The sequence below is a fragment of the Cottoperca gobio genome, chromosome 12 (genome assembly GCF_900634415.1).
Source record: "Cottoperca gobio chromosome 12, fCotGob3.1, whole genome shotgun sequence".
NCBI classification, from domain to species: Eukaryota; Metazoa; Chordata; class Actinopteri; order Perciformes; family Bovichtidae; genus Cottoperca; species Cottoperca gobio.
In genome coordinates this window covers 5319906-5335932 of record NC_041366.1, presented here as the reverse complement: position 1 = coordinate 5335932, position 16027 = coordinate 5319906, and the positions used below count along the sequence as shown (strand labels likewise).

Below are 16027 nucleotides of genomic sequence, written 5' to 3'. Positions count from 1 at the left end.
ATCTTTCATAGATACATTTTTTTCTTGTCAGTTTTATATGTTGGCACCAATATTATTTGGACCAATTAATCAGAATCCCTCTGAGCATAAAGATGCCTGCTATTACTTAGAATTATTTTTATCTCAATTTCACATTACCAGCCTGCCCTGATCCTCTCTTCAATGAGCTGACAAAGAGCCGCGCTTCCAAAACCATCAAGACTCTGACGGAGATCAACATCGCCTTCTTGCCCTACGAGTCTCAGGTACATTCCCAGCTGTGTATCATGGTGTTGGGTAGTGATGCTTCTGTGTTGTAGTGATGACCTTGTTACTGCCCAGTTTCACCTGATTTCTGATTTAAAAAGATTGAAGAAAACAGAACTGTGCATCAAAGTGCTTTTACACATCTGACAAAGTGTGTAGGCATATTTCTGTCAACCTACACAGAGTTTTAAGCATCTGGCTCCTGGATTGTTTTATCTTTCTTGCCATTATTCACCATTATTTTCTCTTAGCAGACAAGGAATGAAAGCTGGTTACTGTTATTGTTTGTTAGTGATGAGTGAAAGCCACAGAAAGCGAGAGAGAGATCCAGAGATAGAAAGCTCGAGTTTAAGCTTAAGAGATCGATTAAGACAGGTGGGAGGAGAGAGATGCTGTAAAGGAAACAGCCAGGAATAGTAACAGGGAGGTTGTTGGAGTCAGGGATGGATAAAAAGAGACGGAGAGATAGAAACACAAATACACACTCAGGCAGTCACTTAATGCTGCTGATTAAGCAGTCACTCCATTTACTGCCAGACTGTTTCAGAAAGACTCTCATTCGTCACATTGCCTTCCCTCCCTCCAACCTGCTTCTCCACCCTTGCTATATTTCTATATTCCCTCCCCCCCCTGTCTGTTTTCAGTTTTTTGTCCCGCCATTCTTCCATCCCTGCCTTTGCACGACGCTTACGCTCTCTGCTCTCTGCTCTCCATCACGCTTTTTCTTTTTTTCTTTTTTCATTTAGATTTATTCTTTCCCTTCCTCCAACTATATTTCTTTCTAATTTTCCCCTCCCTCAGTCCATCACCCTCCCTCCCACATCTCTCCTTATGTCCATCCTTCTCTCCCTCACTATCTGAAGATGCTGCTTGGCCCACAATGCTTTGCTCCTCTGCTGTCTACTCTCATTAATTCAGAGTCAGTGGTTTTCTGCTCCAGGCAAAGTGCTGCCTCATAGTCCCGCCCACAGGCTGAGGCTCTCTCCCCATTGGATGAGTCGGGATCCACACAGCAGGCGATAGCCAATGGGAGCCAAGCTCACATAGGGACTGCATAAGTGTGGTCATGTGGCTGAAGACAGATGGGTGGGAGGAGGGAGTGGTAGTGAGTGATGAAGGAGAGGAGAGGAAACAACCGAATGTGAAAGAAGTAGAGAGGGAAGGAGTAGAGGACACAGAAAGAGGATGGAAAACAAGATGAACAATGACATGAAACAGGAGAGGAGATTAGATGAGAGGAGAAAGAGAAAGATGAGTACATCAAAGAACAAGGACATTAAATGAGAGAAGAAGAGGTGAGGAAAGAGAAAAGGAGAGAAAGAGGATATGAAGTGGAAATGACAAAGGTGAGGAGAAAATGAATGAGAGGGGAGCTGAGAAATAAGAACATGAGGGAGGAGAGGAGTTGAGACAAAGTGGATAAACAACAAAGAAAGGAGATAACAGAAAGGGAGAGAATATGTTAATCAGCTATGTTTGATATCATCACACCTCCAGCTTGTTTCTTACAGCGAGGTAACATGCTGTGTATCCACAGTGAGTGACCTGCTTGTATTTACACAGAACAGTTCACATTCTCAATGATAATCTGTTGTCATGATCTAAATCAGCTTTCCCCTCAATAATACATCATGAAATCTGTTCCTGACCAAGACTGTACACATTACACTAGGAAAAGGTCAGGTGGGGAAGCTTAAATCAATGAAAATGGGAAGCAAAGTTGAAGTTGTGTCCATGTTTGTGCTGTGTAGGTGTACTCTCTGGACAATCCAGATGCCTTCCACAGTTTCTACAGCCCCCATAAGACCCAGCTGAAGAACCCAGTGATGGAGAGGCTTGCTGAGCAGCTAGCTACACTCTGCGCCACACTGAAGGAATACCCTGCTGTGAGATACAGAGGGTGAGCAGCAGGGGGCGCCGCTCTGGGGCAGCTGTGTTGGTACAGGACGTTAGCCTGTATTTGTCAAACGACTAGGCGTACAATTTTAAAGATATATAAATAGATATGCTCCTAAAAAAAAACATGGAACACAAGCTATTCAACACATTTCTTTTCATCAGCGAGTCAAGGAGATCTCTTAAGTCTTTTATTCTCCCAGATGGCTGATAAATGTTTTGTCATCATAACTGTGTCTGCCTTATCTAATGTATCCACACGGGCTCTCTGTAATCTCTGCGCTCATAAAGATGTCTTACTGTCCACCCTCACTGTCCCTTCTCTTAGACTGATATCAAGTAGCGAGCTGTCAGGCTGGTGACATTTAACTTGTGATGTTGAGGGCTTGTGGGAAATGGTGTTCATTAAAGGCCACTACAAAAATAAATATTTAAGATCTCCTCCAGACACATACAGTATACCGCATATACTGCTTTGAATAATAAATAATAACAAAATTGTTCAATTACTTGGTAAGAAATCCTGAAATTACAAACTCAGAATCTATAAATACGTTAATATACGGAGAAAAGTTCTCCCTTCAGAAGATTAATGTGAAACAGCCCCTTTAGTGTCAAACTTATAATTTATTATTATTATTATTATTATTATTATTATTATTATGATTATTTTATGTCTTTCGGGAACTACAGCAGGGACAGAGCTGTCGGTCACTCAAATCATCTCAAAATGTATTTTCTCCAAAGTTTTTAAATGAATGTTTCTCTTGTCTTTTGTTTTTCTGTGTCATCTGCTTGTTTGAATATCTGTCTTTGTTTTTGACTTCTCCCCTTCTTCTTCTTTGGATGATTTTCTGTCTCTATGTCTACCTCCATATGCTTCCATCTGACCGTCCATCTGTCTATCTGTCATTCTGTCAGCGAGTACAAGGACAATGCCACTCTGGCCCAGCTGGTTCAGGACAAACTGGACGCCTACAAGGCTGATGACCCCACTATGGGAGAGGTGAGCTCAGGGGAATTTAGTTTTGTGTCCCGATATATTCCTACTTAATGATTTGTTTTGTTTTCATCACACTTCAAAATAGTCATATGTAAACATCATATATGTGTGTATCTTATCGCTCCTTTCATTCCTGTATGTTTGTCTTTCTGTGTTTAGGGTCCAGATAAGGCCCGCTCACAGCTGATCATCCTGGACAGGGCGTTTGACCCCGTCTCTCCAGTCCTGCATGAGCTCACCTTCCAGGCCATGGGCTACGACCTGCTGCCCATTGAGAACGACGTCTACAAGTACAAAAAATGCAATTGACAAAAAGGATAACTTGAGAGGGCAATGTTGTGCTATGGACCCCTATACCCCATTTATCTCTTTAAAATATTAATATCCGCCTAAATTAATGTATTTCAGTAAGGATGTGTCTTATTTTTCTTCAGGTATGAGACCAGTGGCATCGGAGACTCTCGTGAGAAGGAGGTTCTGCTGCATGAAGACGATGACCTTTGGGTGAGCCTGAGACACAAACACATAGCTGAGGTGTCCCAGTGAGTACTTTTCTTCATACTTTATATATCTCTTCACTCTTTAGATACTGGCTTACGTGATATAATAACCTTTTCTCTTGTGTTATTGCTTCCCTTGCCTGTTTGTGTTTTGTCATTAGGGAAGTGACCCGACAGCTGAAAGACTTTTCAGCTAGCAAGAGGATGAACACCGGGGAGAAGGTACTGTTTACAGGAAATGTTGATATATACAGTCTGAACATGAAATATTGCCAAGATATTGGTACTATAGCGTTACTTAGCATGGTGGATAACTTCCTTACTTCTTCAAAAACTCCTAAACATTGTTCAAACCAGCAGATGATTAGCTTAGCTTAGCATAAAGACTGTAAACGGCTTACCTGGTAAAACCACAACTTGTTGTTTTTACACTTTGTTTTTTTGTAGGAATTAAACAAATGAGATAAGAGTGGTGCCGGTAGACACACTTTGTTACCTTTGGACATAGCCAAGCTAGCTGTTGCCAATCTGTATGCTAAGCTAAGCCATGTTTAACGTACAGACACGAGTACTCTGTAAGAAAGCTAATAATTATTTACCAAAATGTTGCATGATTCCTTTAAATATATTCAGGAAATGTGATCACAACTTTAATTTAACTAATGTATTTATTTTTGTCAGCATCACTGAAATTTAGTGAACCCATTTGACATTTGTACCAAAGTCGAGGGCTAAGCGTTCAACTGGTTGTTCTGCCATTAGACCAAAGTCCAACATAAACATGGTCCGTTATCAATCAATTAATTGAGTGGGGGTTTCTGGCACAACTTCACCTACTTCATGCTGCATGGAGAAAATGTCTGAAGTCAATAACTCCAGCAACACTTGTAGTATACAGAACAACTTTATTGCAAGACCAACACGTTTCGCCTTGTGTTGCTTGTGGTAGCTGCTCGTTGTCTATTTTACGATATCTTGTACAACTTTTGACATCTTTTGCTTTTGTTTCAACAGACCACAATGAGGGATCTGTCCCAGATGTTGAAGAAGATGCCTCAGTACCAGAAGGAGCTTAGCAAGGTGTGTGTGTGTGTGTGTGTGTGTGTGTGTGTGTGTGTGTGTGTGGCTATAAAGCCTGTGTGTTTTGTGTTTTTCAGTACTCCACTCATCTGCAGCTGGCTGAGGACTGCATGAAGCATTACCAGGGAACAGTGGACAAGCTGTGCCGTGTGGAACAGGTGAGGGCAGGAGAGAGAGGAGAGAAACAAGAAGACAGGATAGGAAAGGAAATGAGGAGACAAGGGGAAAGAAAACACTTAACAAAGAGAGAATTGCTTAAGGAGAAAAATTATCAAAATAAAAAAAAAACATTCTTGCACACAGATAAATTGCACTAATTTCTGAAACCTCAGTAATTGAAAATGTTACAATCTGAGGAAATGTGTATCTGAGGGTTTTTAATGAGCATTTCAAATGAGAGACTCGTGATATGATACCTGAGTTCTGTGTTGCAGGATCTGGCTATGGGCACAGACGCTGAGGGAGAGAAGATCAAAGACCCCATGAGGGCTATTGTGCCCATCCTGCTGGATGCCAACGTCACCACGTACGACAAGATCCGCATCATCCTGCTCTACATTTTCCTCAAGAATGGTAAGAAGGAGACAGGTGAAATAAAGAAATTAAATGTAAACATCCAACATTATAATGATTTATAGATTTCTATGTCACTTTTCTTTTTGAAAAAAATTATAAATAGCTTTAAATCAACAAACAAAACAATCACCTGCTGTACATAAGGGACTACTCCGCTGCTGGTGCTACTGTAGCTCATCACTCATTACATAAATACACATACTGAAAAGGAGCTTATAAAAACCAGATAGCTTCTCAGGTCAGACATAACCTGACATTTCTACACAGCTATAATAAGTTGTTAGTATACAATACTTATTGTGTCAATTTTGAGTTTTAATAGAATTGTTATTTTTGCACTGAAGTTATAAAAATATAAATTCCCTTTCATCCCAGAACAAGCTGAGCATATTAAATGTGCGTGTGTGTGCGTGTAGGCATTACGGAGGAGAACCTGAACAAGCTGATCCAACATGCTCAGATCCCCCCAGAGGACAGTGAGATCATCACCAACATGGCTAACCTGGGCGTCCCCATCGTCACAGATGTAAGATCCTTACTGGATGGCACTTTTCTTCTTCTTTTTGAAATGTTCTTCTCCTCTGCTTTTTCTGTCTACCGTTGTCTGCTATCCATCATCTCATTCAGTCTGAAGTGCCCTCTGAATCTTCACACCACCTCTTATTCATCTATTTATTTGCAATATTAGATTAGATACATTTACAGTATATGGACCAAACGGTATGAATGAAATCTCTAGATTTATATGAGAGACGTACAGGTGATCCTGGTGCTCTTTCTCTCTTTCACCTCCCTCTCTGCTTTCCTTCATTAGTCCACCCTCCGCCGAGGAAAGAAGCTGGACAGGAAGGAGCGTGTGAGTGAGCAGACCTATCAGCTGTCTCGCTGGACCCCACTGGTCAAGGACATCATGGAGGTGTGTATGACAGGCTTAAATCAGTGTGTGTGTGAGTGTGACACTGATCTGTTTTTTTCTTTTTATCCCCCTGCAGGATGCTATTGAAGATAAACTGGACACCAAGCACTACCCCTACATCTCCACCCGTTCCTCTGCCTCCTTCAGCACCACTGCAGTCAGGTACACACACATGCATACATAGAAATAAATAAACATATGCACAGGGTGGCATCTCATTGTGTGGTAAATTACAAAGACAGAAATGGGGTTAGATCAATAGTAATTTGGGAAGGGAAATGAGTCTAACGGATCAATACTTTGAGAGCAGGGAGGTGATGCTGATGACTGTCAGGTTAGTGAGCCGTATACAGATCGCTCTGCAAAGATGGATGGCATGACATAAGCTCAGACATTCACCAACTCTTATATACGCATGCATATTAGGGCTGTACTGAATAGAAAAGCTTGATCTTTGAATGCTTGTTACGTTCATAATGATGATTTTGGGAGAGTGGTTTCAGTGTTGCCAACGTGGCGATTTTCTCACTAGATTTAGTGCTGCTTTCGACTTCCATTGGAAGAGTTGGCAGCGTTGGGCTGGGTTCTTCGCTTGGATAATTAAAAATAATCTAGTTTACTCTTGCTGGTTTCTCCAATGTTACTACCTCGGCTTTAATTCAAAAGAAGACTAGCTCAGTTAATCAGATGAATCACTTTATTCAAATTGAGGATTTTGTTTAGACATTTAAAGCTTTATTAGAAAACCTCAATAGAAACTTTAATTTAAAAGAATGACATTCGGTACAGCCCTAATGCATACGTGTTTTTAACGAGGAAGAACATCCGTACAAGAGGTAACACTGGGCAGAAGCATCTAAAATAAGAAGTTTACATCTTTATAAATTACATTTTAGCAACATTTTAAATAATGTATCTTTACATGACATCACCATTTAGTTTTAAAGTTTTTAAAAGACAGAAAAAAATGGATGTCATCTGAACAATCACCCATGGAAACTGCAAGCTGACCTGATTACAAGTCATCAATATTCCCCACTCCTCTTGCATTCACGTGTTTGTCCTATGAGGGGGAGGGATTGAGCCCCAGTGATCCTTACACTGGTGTGTGTGTGTGTGTGTGTGTGTGTGTGTGTGTGTGTGTGTGTGTGTGTGTGTGTGTGTGTGTGTGTGTGTGTGTGTGTGTGTGTGTAATGATTCAGCATCAAATCCTCTCCTGTTACAAACTGATCTGCCTCGTTAGCTGTCCCTCCCCCACACATACACACACCCAGCACTGAGGATCATATTAGGATACATGTGGGTCATTCAAAGGAAGTTTGACTTGAACTCAGCCTACTTGGTTTCAGTTTCCAACTCAAAGAGGCTATAATCAATAGTTGTATACCTTGCATCCATTCACAATATTGGTGGTTTCACATAAGAATTAGAAATGCTGCATTTATTTCTGTATTGTACTAAATCTCGCATGATAACATTTAAGTTTGAGATCTATTTATCAGCTACCAGCTACCTTTCTCAACTTTTATAAGCTCTCTTTTACCAGAGGGTACTGGACTTTTCTGCCTCAGCGTTTATTAATGTTCAGTTGTAGCATCAGGCTGCAGAGCTTCCTGCCAGGGTGTGTACAGGAGCCGCCTGTATGTAGCCTGAGAAGCAAAAGTTAGGGTGAAAACATGTCAGTGCAGGTCATCTTATTTAAGTCAGTTGGACAATAAAATGTCACTGTGCTATAACACTGTAATAACTTGACCTTATTTTCCTTTCTGCTCTGGCAGTGCTCGGTACGGCCACTGGCACAAGAATAAGACACCTGGAGAGTACCGCACCGGGCCACGTGTCATGGTCTTCATCATCGGGGGCGCGTCCTTCAGCGAGATGCGCTGTGCCTATGAGGTCACACAGGCCAATGGGAAGTGGGAGGCCGTCATTGGTGAGTAATGCACCAGGAGGCGCCACTGAGCGCAGCCAGAGAGAAAAAATAAGTATTATTATTTTTAGGTTTTTGGATGTGGCTACTCAGAGATACGACCACGACAAGCTTAAAGAGTCTGACAATCTAGTTTTGCTGACATCCAGTAGTTTTAACTTCTTACAATGCTGCAATGATGTACTGCTGTCTATCAGTAATGCCGGGTGTGGTCAGAGGGGAAACGGACTTGAAACCTTCACGCTGAGAGAGGCAGTAGAACTCAGCTTTTCAGCCTGACGTTAAGTAACACACAGTGGATGTGTCTTTAAGTGGACCATGTTTTATAGAAAGTGTGGAAGCTGATACAAGCTGCATCCTAGCGACCAGGTCCTCTGAGGGACACAGGAGGACAAAGCTGCTGAACCGGGACATAGACATAAAAACAAATGTTGGAAGGGAGGAGAAATGTGGAGTGAACCACAGGAAGTGAATAGACAGTTGAACCCTGACGCAGAAGTGCAAGTTCAGTGCATAAAAAGAAAGATAAAGCTCTTTATGACTAGGCATGTCACGATATTAGAAATGTAGTAGTCGATACCAATACCAGTGACATTCTGTGACTCTTGATACCCACCTCGATAAAAAAACCAAACAATATATCCGATATACTTCAATATACACTCCTTTATTACCGTTTGCACACCGGTTTTTGTTAGGAAGTTTAAAAGATCATAATTCCCTCTCTAATATCTCATTTATATTGCTGTGAAAACATCTCCTTCAAACAACTATTTTAGTTTCATTTTGCAAGATTGCATTTGAACACATAATGATAACGTTATAATTTACGTTCGCCCAATACAGTTATTTTACTTAGTACAAGGCATCATAATGTAACTTAATGCAACCTTTTGTTAGCGTTAGCTGTTAGCTCCATTACTTAGCCCAATGTGAGTCCCTGCTGATTTCAACATGGATTTGTTATTCACAATGTAGCATCATGCGTCCAGAGTGAGTGTACTGCTTCCTTTCAGATTTGAACTCGTCAGTGTTTGGTTCTGTTTGTCACTTGCTAAGCGATAGTTATATACACGCATACAAAAACCCCTTTTGTCCCAAAGGTGTCCCGGGGACGAAGGGACGCTGTTGGTCTCGTTGGTCCACGGTACCTACAGCACCTGCGGTAAAAATAAGGTTGACAATTACCGGCAAAAAGAATATCTCAACCCACTATCAAGCTTGACCCTAATGAAAATAATCTATACAAGATTAAATATGGTTTGAAATTTCAGGTCTATTTTCGCATCTACTATGAATATGACCTTTCCATTTTCAAATACACAATGACAAATCAGTAGTTGACAGATCATGTAGGAAAGCTTAATTACATTTTGGACTATCACGCAACCACATCATGATTCCCAAACCCACAACAATCCCAGTGAGCAGTTTAAGTGTAACCTTGTCAAGTATGTGGAAGCTCTAGCTGTTACAACCTGCCTGTTGTGTGCAATGTGTTATGTTAAAAAAGCCCTTTATGTTATGCCCCTCTGTACTGTTTATGTCTTAAAGCTTTTTCAGCCAGTCTGTTATAAATGGGAAAGTGTCTTGTTAGTTTTTGTTGTGCTCTGCTTCAGCTGTTGTCTTTAAAAACAACTGTTGTCTTTAAATTGCAGCCCCGCCATGTCTTTTTCTGTGTCTTGTTTTGTGTTTGTGCAACATGGCGAGTGTGTGAACTGTCGGTGGACGAGTGTGTCTCTGTGTGTGCGAGTGTGTATGACAGGTTTGACAGGATGACAGACCTTTTTTGTTTTTGGAGCGAGTGGGGGAGGGGGCCTGGCATGTGCTGAGAGACGAGTGGTGAAGCCGCCTCTGTTCCTCCACAGGTTCCACCCACATACTCACGCCCACCAAATTCTTATCGGACCTGCAGCACCCCGACTTCCGAGAGTCCACTAGGGTGTCCTTTGAGGACGCAGAACCCACAGCCGAGTGAGGCAGAGACAGAGATTGGGAGGGAGGGAGAGAGAAATCACACTGAAAAAAGTAAAGGCAGCCGCACAAAGAAGCCCTTTCTGAACCTTCGCAGCACAAGGGCTTCCTCCTTGTTCCTTCTTTGAACACTCAGTACTGTTTTATGTAACTCCACCCTCCTCCCCCCCGTGACCCTCAGGGATGGGCACCCCCGACCTTTCCTCACTGCATGGACCGCTCCATCAGGCTCTAGTCCTGTAAACTGAGAGTTGGCTGATCCGATTGTGGGTCCTGCTATTTGATCAGGTGTAAACTGTCTGTTGTCCAGACAGGAAGGCTGAATCCAAATGTTTGACCACAGTCCAACTCCACAAAAGTTAGCAAGGGGGCAGACGTTTAGAGAGTCTGCCTGGGTTGCAGATTTGACCAGACTTCCTTTGCAATAGGAATGTGACATTATAATTATTTGTATTAAATCGCAGACACAATAAAAAACATATTACTTTATAAATGTATGAAACACACAAGTATGATGAGACATTACTTGCATCATGTAGGAACAATATTTAATCATAGAATTATGTAGAAGAAAGAGTCGACACTAATGCCTCATTTCCACTGCATGGTTCCACTCTGCTCAACTAGACTCACTTTTCGTACCAGGTATTTTCTCTATTTCGTTTCCCACCGCAGATGGTACGCCCTCAGTGTACGCAGACTCTTAGCTGATCACCGTAGTGACGGCAAGTGAAACTGCCGTGACATCTTCTTAAACGCGACACTCTGATTCATTACTAATCTCTATTAACAGATATGTGCGTATCAATGCAGAATCTGTTGGCAACGAGACAACATTGTTCTCGCGTCTCAAGTTGCCAATCGGACTGTAAACGATAACCAGCGAACAGAAAGATAAGTCCTGGTCCAGATATCCGCTGGCTACACCAGAACTCCCAAAGATATTGGCCGTTGCCCCCAGAGGCAAAAATCGTCATCAGACCGATAGCCAATCTCAGAATATGGAATCGATTTGACAACAGAACAGACTAACGTCTGCTGTGTTAGAGCAGGGTGTCCCGTATTGTGCTGGTGACGATTCTCTCTAAGTGGTCGTAATTCCACCTTTTCGCTTGCTTGGAACCTTGACTGAGGTGTTTCCCAAAAAACTACCAAGTACTATCCACATGTTCTGCTAATGTGAAACCAAAAAAGAGCGTGTTCGAGTTGTGGAAGTGCGGCATTAGATGCATTAAAAAAACAATGTGTGCCCTTAGCTGGCCCATCTTATCAGGGGCTTATGTTCTCACACACTTGACATGATGATGGTATGTGACAGTACGTATGATCAACAGTCTGGAGGGTGGACATTTGAATTCAGCCCAAGTAAAATCTGTGGTGTAGAGCGGCCATGTCTGTGGGGGTCGTGACCCCATCTCTGCTGCCTCCTCCCATCATCTCAGCAGGGTGGATTAAATCGCCCCTCGACAGCTACCCAAAGGCCCGTTGAGCCTGTTGAACACTCACTCCAGATTTAATCTACCCCGAGATCCATCTCTATCAGTTTTTACTGTCTGATTATTTTTCTAATTAACCCTTCGCAAAGACAATCACCTTGATTTGTTACTGTTTTTTCCACATCCGGACAGGTCCCTGACTTGATGAAGGATTTCAAAGAAGGATCCTCTCCTTTTTCCCTTGTGTATTCTTTTTCTTTTGACTCCCAGTCCTCCGACTTCGTCCACGTCACTTTCTCTCAGCCCACCATCACATGCTCACATGACTCATGGCTCGTCCGCAGAGAGTGCTAAATATTAGCAACAGATCACCTTTATCATGATAATACTTTCAGGGTGCTGACGCTCAGGGCAATGTTGGGTGCAACATAGATGGGAATTATAATTACAGAAGAATTAAGTTGAGTTGCCCAAAGAGTTGCTCTTTGTATCACTGCCCTAAGACATCTCTCTGCTGACAGGCTGTGAGAATGTAGCAATGTTCCACCTGATATGCTTTAGCAACCAAATAAAAAGAAAAGATGCCACACATGTCACACAGCTGCCACTAACTAATGTAGGAGACTCTTCATTTGTGCCAACACTCACCCTTTACACCAGTCACTAACAGACTGTTGGCTTTCAGCTTGTTGATAATTGTATCATAGTTTTTAAGAAATCCTGCTAACAAACAAACAAACACAAACATTTAAAACGGGTAATAAATAATACCTATTTGCATAATTGTCTACGACCACCCCATTGCCTGTTTTTGTAAATGCTTAGCAAGACTACCTTTGAACATACAAACCATATTGTAGTTCCTGGGCATCCATCTCATTCCTAACTAATCTGCTAAAGCGATATCGTTTACAAACCAACGTTTGGTTTTCTCAATACGTAGCTCTCACCATTAGCAGTATGGTCGCCCCCCCCCTCATACTGCTGCATTCCTGAGCAAAATGGCCATCACTTACTAAAACAAATCTTTGTTTTTGTTATGCTATTTTGGTCTAAAACCGGCTTACAATAGTTTAGTGGCGTTGGAGATCAACGTCACGGTGTCTGTTTCTGGGGCATAAAAGGCCCACGAAGCTGTGTGTTTAGGGAACAGCAGAGAAGCAGGCGAGGCCAGTCCGACGTTGACCTCTGTGGCCCACACTAAAGCCCCACCCACGACCCCTTACACCCACGACCCACGCATCACTATAACAACCCAAGTCGAGATGGGCTTGCCTCTTTCTCTACTGCTTTCACCATTTAACTACCTCCACTTCCTGTTCTGACCCCTCACTAGGTCGAACTTAGTTTTACTTTAGGTCTTTGAGGTAAAGCAGCAATTCAAACCAAACTGGAGGAAACATGCAGCTTTGCAACAGAAACAAACCAATGTAGGCCAAATACTGTTGACAATGTTGGACAGGTGTGTGGAGTAAATCACATGTTTTGTTTGCCTTTTTTATGATAAAGAAATAAGATGGCAGTAGTCGATCGAATCAGTAAATCTGGCAATGAAGCGACAAATTTGGCAAAAAGTTTGCTTTACTCCAGTTTTGCACCTTTCAAGTTTTACAATGTCTGAAATGTGTCTTCAGCTGTCACAACATCTCTGTGCTGTTAGGCTTACTGAGTTTCACATTTTCATTCATATTTATGGCAGACGATAGTCCTCACTCTGGGATTTCATGACATGTAGAGAAGATCTGCTTTTGTCTTTCTTGCTGCATTTCTTTGCTTTCTCGAGCAGTATTTTTCAGCTGTCTGCATGCTCTTTAATGAAAGGCCCACACGGTCATGTGCACATTTATCTACCACCTGATTGGCTGTGCTGTGTTTATAGACGGGTCTGACGTGGTAGGATTTCTACCAGCCCACCTGCCGTTTGTAGTTCACAGCTTCATGACAGTTGTGTGGGGCCATCACTGATCTGTGTGCTTCTATTGTTCAGCTGCATGTGCTCTAACACGGCTTCATGAGTTTGTAGAGTAAAGGACTCCAAGAGTATTAGTCAGAGATGGAAGATGTTTACATTGTACTTTACAAGTTTAAACATATCAAATCTAAAAGAAGAGATGGATAGAACGATGATTGGATATATTAAAGACAAGTAAAGTCCTTAACAATTGAGGTATTCCAGTCCGTCCAGAGAAACTATAGCAAAAGTAATACTTTTTAGTTTACATTTTTCAGAAGACTAAATGTTCCTCTGCAGCCTGACAAGTCATTAGTCTTTAAGACAATTGAAAATAGTATATTATATTTACACAGAACGTTGACCAGAAAACAGTGAGAATATATGTTATGACCTCTTCTGTTATAGTAACTAACTGCAGCTGTAAGATGAATGTAGTGAAAGACAAAGTATTCCTGTGAAATGAAGGTCAGGATAGAAAAACACTTAAATGACCTTGTAAAAGTACTTAGTAATCTCCCACCTTTTTAGAGTCTTTCTATTTCTTTGATCCATTTTAACCTGCTGGCCAATTGATTATGATTTTAAACATTATGTGCCCTCATCTAAAGTAGGCATTCATAGCAAGAGCTGAAAACACATTTTTCATCTGTTTCCTTCCACACGTGCAGATCTAACTCTCTGTGTGTGTGTGTTTGTGTGTGTGTGTGTGTGTGTCTCCAGGATCGACCAACATCTTCACCCCCACCAGCCTGCTGGAGCAGCTCAAGGCCATGAACAAACCAGATGAGGAAGTTACAAGCTAAGATCCTCCAATCACATCTCTCTCCTCTTCCTCTTAACCCCGCCCCCCCCCCCCCCTTCTACCATCTTACCTCTGTACCCTTCCCCCAGAAACCCTACATTAATTGTTTATGCATCTTGCTTGAGAAGAAGAAAAAGACATCTTAGATGATAAAAAAATATATATGTTGTATCAAAGAATAAAATTGTTGCAAGTATTCTCACGTTTTACAATGGATGCAACTAAATTAACTTATTTAAAAAGAGGTTTAAATATCACAACAGAAGGCCATTTAAAACTGAAAGTACCAAAATGTAATATTGTATGCTACGAAACCTGTGCAAAAGGTAGACATTTTCTCTTGTTTGTTCCTTTGGGTTTCCTCCTGGATGTGAGTTTTATTGGAAGTGGGTCGAGGAGGGATGAGCAGTTTGAAAGGTTGATGTTGTAAAATATATCATATCAGTCAACATGCAATATAAATATAAATAAATTCATCAGAGAGGAGTCCCCCTTGCCCATTTGAGATGTTCGTATTCAGTAGCATGCTTGGACTTGTGTGGACTGTTATGTGTTTGTATCCAATGTGGATGTTCTGGGAGCCGCAGAGTTTTTTCCTAACATGTTGAGCTTGAATACTAAACTGAAAAGCTTTTTGTTTTGAGTATTGAAAAGTATAAATAAGCGCTTTGAAACTTTGCAAACTACTCCTGAAGCATTACCCACTACTCAACAGTCCATCTGTAAACTCAGCTGCCAGTTTCTTTCTGGGCACGAAAACATAAACATCATCCCCTCATCATCGCTGCATGTTAGGGAGAGGTGAGATACTCAAAACAAAAACTTTCTTTAAAGTATTAATTTAAAAGCCCTTGGTTGTGCAGAGGTCGGGAAGAAAAAGAGCTCTGTAAAAAGCCAGGATCATCCCTCCTCCTGCTGCCAAGACTGTAAAGTATTTACTTGCCACAACCTTTTCCTTTCTCCAGAGAAACTTCACGTTTTAATGTCGAAAAGGCCGTTGCTTGCCGATATTTAATGAATAATCTTAAAAAGGGCCAGTTGTATTTCAGTATTGTATCCTGTCAGATTAAGTCTCATCATTGGTTAGTAATGATGTTTAATTGGGCCATGCACTGAGTAGTGTTGTGCATGTGCCATATGTTGCTGTTTTAGCGTCTCACTGTTGACTGGTGATATTTCAGACTGTGAAGTAGTGATACCTTTTCCTTTAAAAAAATTAATAAATGTGAAGCCGCCGTGTTTGTGATGTTTTAGCTGTAGCTGTTAGTGGTCAACTGGAAAAAATAACTAATATCTATATTTTTTTCTGTTTCTTCCTCTGGTGCAACGTAAAGCCCTCCCATGGTGAATGGCTTTGCAAAGAAAAAAGCTTCCACAGTTTCCCTTTTCTTTCCTCCCTCACTTCCCTCTTTCTGGCCAAACAAGTTGTATATTGCACTATAATGCGTTTTCTGTGATGCAAACGCTTGACTTTGTGTTCATTTTTTTATTATGATTTGCTGTTGTATAGGGTTTACTCTGTCAAATCAATTGATTTATATCAAAATTATTTATCAAAGAAAAAATAGTGATGCGTCTGTCCTAAAACTGTTTAACTTATTAGGATTGTATGTTTGCGAGTGTTGAAGCACAAACAATACTTCCATGTGTACCGAATATGTACTAAGGCTGTCTAATAAATTGGCTTCCATTACATTTAAGACTCTTCTTTGAA

At 41.3% G+C, this 16027-nt stretch overlaps 1 protein-coding gene across 3 annotated transcripts in view; it reads left to right on the top strand.

Annotated features, from left to right (window-relative positions):
• Positions 1–16008, top strand: part of stxbp1a (syntaxin binding protein 1a) — a 50007-nt gene extending 33999 nt beyond the window's left edge. For 2 of the 3 annotated variants that reach the window (XM_029444441.1, XM_029444439.1), the window contains exons 6-20: positions 142–245; positions 1998–2146; positions 3064–3148; positions 3305–3435; positions 3580–3687; positions 3807–3867; positions 4660–4725; positions 4803–4883; positions 5160–5298; positions 5718–5827; positions 6116–6217; positions 6294–6379; positions 7996–8150; positions 10016–10175; positions 14232–16008. In XM_029444441.1, the coding sequence (XP_029300301.1) occupies positions 142–245; positions 1998–2146; positions 3064–3148; positions 3305–3435; positions 3580–3687; positions 3807–3867; positions 4660–4725; positions 4803–4883; positions 5160–5298; positions 5718–5827; positions 6116–6217; positions 6294–6379; positions 7996–8150; positions 10016–10125 (1487 nt within the window). In that variant the 3' untranslated portion in view covers positions 10126–10175; positions 14232–16008. The remainder of the gene's footprint in view (positions 1–141; positions 246–1997; positions 2147–3063; positions 3149–3304; positions 3436–3579; positions 3688–3806; positions 3868–4659; positions 4726–4802; positions 4884–5159; positions 5299–5717; positions 5828–6115; positions 6218–6293; positions 6380–7995; positions 8151–10015; positions 10176–14231) is intronic. The other variant, XM_029444440.1, reaches the window with a different exon arrangement.
• Positions 16009–16027: the final 19 nt, after the last annotated feature.